This window comes from Cyprinodon variegatus, unplaced genomic scaffold (assembly GCF_000732505.1).
Source record: "Cyprinodon variegatus isolate N-32 unplaced genomic scaffold, C_variegatus-1.0 Scaffold114, whole genome shotgun sequence".
Classification (NCBI taxonomy): Eukaryota; Metazoa; Chordata; class Actinopteri; order Cyprinodontiformes; family Cyprinodontidae; genus Cyprinodon; species Cyprinodon variegatus.
In genome coordinates this window covers 529,527-533,798 of record NW_015150567.1, presented here as the reverse complement: position 1 = coordinate 533,798, position 4,272 = coordinate 529,527, and the positions used below count along the sequence as shown (strand labels likewise).

Sequence of the window (4,272 nt, the reverse complement as noted above, 5' to 3'; positions counted from 1 at the left end):
AGGCTACTGTTGAATGAGATGTGCTGTATAACTTTAGTTTGTATGTTTTTGTGTGGACAGTGTTCCTGACCTGGGTGAACTGCTCCAGTGTTCGCTGGGCAACAAGGATTCAGGATATTTTCACTGTAGGGAAGCTTCTGGCTCTAGCGCTCATCATCGTGGTCGGACTGGTGCAGATCTTCAAAGGTAAACACAGATGTATGAAACAGAGTGACGGGAATACTAAAGTTAGCTTTACTAAAGTTAAAAGATCGTCCTTCCTCCGTCTCCCCCCAGGTCACTACGATGCCCTGGTGCCCAGCGCGGCCTTTGAGTTCAGTCAGGATCCCTCGTTTGGACAGATAGCCCTGGCCTTCCTACAAGCCTCCTTTGCCTACAGCGGCTGGAATTTTCTCAACTACGTCACAGAGGAGGTCGTGGAGCCGCGCAAGAACCTGCCCCTTGCCATCTACATCTCTATCCCACTGGTGACGCTGGTCTACACCTTGACCAACATCGCCTACTTCACCTCCATGACTCCAGAGGAGCTGCTCACCTCTAACGCTGTTGCAGTGGTGAGCTCAAACTATTCCTGCTTTGAAGCTGTTGTTTGTAATGTGCCACCTTTTAAGGGGGTGTGAATACTTCTGTCAGGCTTGAGTTTAGCGAGGGGTGGATTCCCCGCTTTTCTAAAACATCTTTTGTTGTTTTGTTTCAGACTTTTGGAGAAAAGCTGCTGGGCATGTTTTCCTGGGTGATGCCCATCTCTGTAGCTCTGTCCACCTTCGGAGGAATCAACGGATATTTGTTCACTTCTTCCAGGTACAACAGAACCTCCGCAAGGATTTTATTACTGCTTCAATAATGTTTAAAGTCTTTTAATTTTGTATGTTAAATGCCTCATGGAATAAAAATGGCACAGTCTATAAAACACTAAGTTATTATATTATTTTCTTTATTTTTAGATTATGCTTCTCTGGAGCCAGAGAAGGTCATCTGCCATACCTCCTGGCTATGATCCATCTGAAAAACTGCACACCAATCCCTGCTCTGCTCGTCTGTGTAAGTGCTCTTCATGTTTATTACATTCTAGAAAACTTATTTAAGTACTAATTGGTGTGTTTTCTTATTTTAGTTTAACATGTACCTTCTGTTTGTCCTCCAGTGCCTTGCCACGGTACTCATCCTGTGCCTTGGAGAGACGCACAACCTGATCAATTACGTGTCCTTCATCAACTACCTGTCCTATGGGGTAACCATCGCTGGCCTGCTTTACCTGCGTAAAAAGAGACCCAACCTGGCCAGACCCATTAAGGTACAGCTGATGCTTTTTATCTCACTCAGTGTCCATGTGTCAGGAATGTTGTAGCCCTAATAAGAACATTTCATACGTCCACCAGTTGATAGATTTACTGATCAGGACATGATGACAGAGATCTGTGACATTACTTATCCACAATCAAGTAACCTTCATAGGCAGACTCCAATATTTGCTGCCATCTAGTGTCCTAAATGGAGACTTGCATATTTTCTTTGGACTTGTAATTTGTGTGGATTTTATTTTAGTATTTTTTTTTTTTCTTCAAATGCATTCTTATCCTAGCTGCCTGGTTTATTTTATATTTAGTATATGTCATATTTGGATGTTTGAGACTAAAATTGGGTTTTTATTTTCGAAATAAGCTGTCCTTTTCTTTTAATGTAAAAACGGTTGGTGGCATCCACTTTTTTAACTGTGCTGGACTATGGTGATATATTATATATGCATTCAATAACTTGAAACGTAGTAAATTGGTTCCTTTGAATACTTTTAAGCTGAGAATGAGATGTTTTGAGTTGGACTCCCTCACAAGTCAATGTTTTAATTGAAATTTTATTGTAAGTGCATATTTGGCTTTTATGTGTGTGTGTCTTTGTACGTATGTAATGATGTGATGTAATTTTGATGCCTATCTTGGCCAGGTCTCCCTTGCAAAAGAGATTTTTAATCTCAATGGGTATTACCCGGTTAAATAAAGGATAAATAAAAAATAAAAATTATTATTTAATCTCAGCATGTTGTGTGTAAGTAACGGATGTTAAGATTTGTGCCTGTTTTTCTTCCGTGCAGGTAAACCTGTTGGTCCCCATCACCTACCTGATTTTCTGGGCCGTGTTGCTGGGCTGCAGTTTGTACTCTGAGCCGGTGGTGTGTGGCCTGGGGATGGTCATCATGCTGACTGGTGTCCCCGTTTACTTTGTGGGAGTTCAGTGGAAGGAAAAACCCAAATGGATTTACATCCTGCTCGGTAAGCTTTAACTGTTTACCGTTTCCCCCTGAAGTGTTTCTCCGTTGGAAGAAAATCCTCTCAGCTCTGACCTCTGTTGTCTTGCAGAAAGGGTGACGTACCTGGGCCAGAAGCTGTGTTATGTTGTGTTTCCACAGGAAGACTCCTCAGAGACTGAACCCCTCACTGCCAAAGCCGTCGACTGAGCAGTGAAGGCAAACAGGGCTCTCGTTTTCTGCATCCACATCTGCACTTTGTTTTTTGGTGTTAGTTTGCGCTGCTGTGTGCATTGAGAAGAGTTGCTGTCATATGTTGTACATTTTGCTGAATGGAGCTGAGACGGAGAACGTTTCAAAGGAGAGATACTTTTAAGATGAATATGCAAACATTTTCTGCATTTAGCCATATTTTTATTGCTACTGCTGCCTCAGACCCTGTTTGACTAATTACTCTTGTTTCTCATTGGTCAGTTACAAACTTCTCTGTCTGGTCATTCTTTCCTACGCTACAAATATTCTGCTCATTTCATCTTCAGTCTGTTTCAACTATTTACTGAGAGACACCATATGTGCCTTATTGGGTTTTTAAAATATTTATCTCTCCTAGCAAAGACGGAACATGAGAGACACGAGGAAGATGTGAAGCTTTCAGGGTTGAACGTTAATGAATTTGTGGTTTTTCCGAAGTAGCCTTCAAAAGATTTTTCGGACACTTTCCCAGTTTTTAAACTCTGTAAAGGTGCTCGCACAACCAAGACGTTCTCAGACTTCAGAAGTCAACCTTGTAACCATATAGTACTTGTATGTAAAGCTGTTGTTGGACAGCATTAGCTGACGGATGCTCCGACGTACACAGGCCTACACCCACTTTCATGCTACCTGCCAACTAACTTAAGGTACTGATATTTTACACTGGGACAGATCCTAGTCGACTCGACGTACTAAAACTTACTTGAATTCATGTTGTCAGATTTTTACATCATCCGGCCACATGGTGGCGCTGGTGAAATCGCTTGCATTTGAAGAGCTGGTCTAGATTTGAGTCATCAAAGGCAGTTTCCTTTTCCTCTGACATTTGGCTCCATTTCATCCCTGTATAGTTTTGCAGGAGAACATTTCGCGGCCAGTTTACGAGCTATTTTGCTGAATTTCGTTGAACTTCTTTTTCCATATTAGGCAGTAGCTCTCCATTGTACTCGGCTACTCCCTTTTTTTTATAATCTCACTACAATCTGACTTATTTTTTTTTAGGGGAACTGGCTCTGATAACTTGTCAAACTTCCACAATGTTCAAACTGTCCTTTTAAACTCTTTGGGGATCTTAGTGCCATTACTACTGGGTCAGTACCATTACCTGTAAAAGTAAGGTAACTGATTCTGCCGCTTTTTACAGCATTTTGCAAAGACAACAGAAGATGAAGGTTGAGGCCTCTGGTTTTGTTTAACAAGATGTAAACCAGAGAAGTTTGTGCAGGAATTGAACTTGTGGTGCTTTAAAAAGGCCATAAATACATGTATAAGCTGGTAACTAGGCTATAAAGAAGGCTCTATAAACTTATCAACACATCTGTCTAATGTCCAGGCGCGGTTATTTTTGCTATTTGTAAATACTGTGTGAAGAGAAACGAGCCACGGACTCCTTCTAAGATTACATTCCTCAGACGTGTTGCGATGTCTTTACACACTACCTGATTGATGTGTGTTGCCCCTGTTGTCTGTTAAAAAAAAAAACATGTAAAGTTGTACAATAATAACAATGAAACTGTTATTAAATATAGCGGCTTATAAAAGATGGCTTTCCCTTGTCCAGTTTGTGACCTCATTGAGAGTCATCGTGCAGGTACACTGGGAAACAATCAAAATCTGGATAAGTCGTTTTTTCTCAAAATAAGTGCATTTTTCTTGGATTGAGGAGGAAAAAGAGAGATTTTGCCAATCGAACAAGACAATTTACTGGGGATTCACGATATTGGGATTTTGGCCGATATCCGATATTTTAAAACTCATGTAACCGTTATCCGATATCG

The 4,272-nt window shown here is 41.1% G+C and overlaps 1 protein-coding gene across 1 annotated transcript in view; it reads left to right on the top strand.

Moving 5' to 3' along the window:
• The window catches only part of LOC107085063 (asc-type amino acid transporter 1-like), a 43,822-nt gene extending 39,774 nt beyond the window's left edge, over nt 1–4,048 (top strand). Inside the window, exons 4-10 of the mRNA XM_015375205.1 lie at nt 61–186; nt 277–554; nt 698–801; nt 945–1,041; nt 1,145–1,294; nt 2,090–2,267; nt 2,355–4,048. Coding sequence (XP_015230691.1) covers nt 61–186; nt 277–554; nt 698–801; nt 945–1,041; nt 1,145–1,294; nt 2,090–2,267; nt 2,355–2,452 — 1,031 coding nt within the window. The 3' untranslated portion in view covers nt 2,453–4,048. The remainder of the gene's footprint in view (nt 1–60; nt 187–276; nt 555–697; nt 802–944; nt 1,042–1,144; nt 1,295–2,089; nt 2,268–2,354) is intronic.
• Nucleotides 4,049–4,272: the final 224 nt, after the last annotated feature.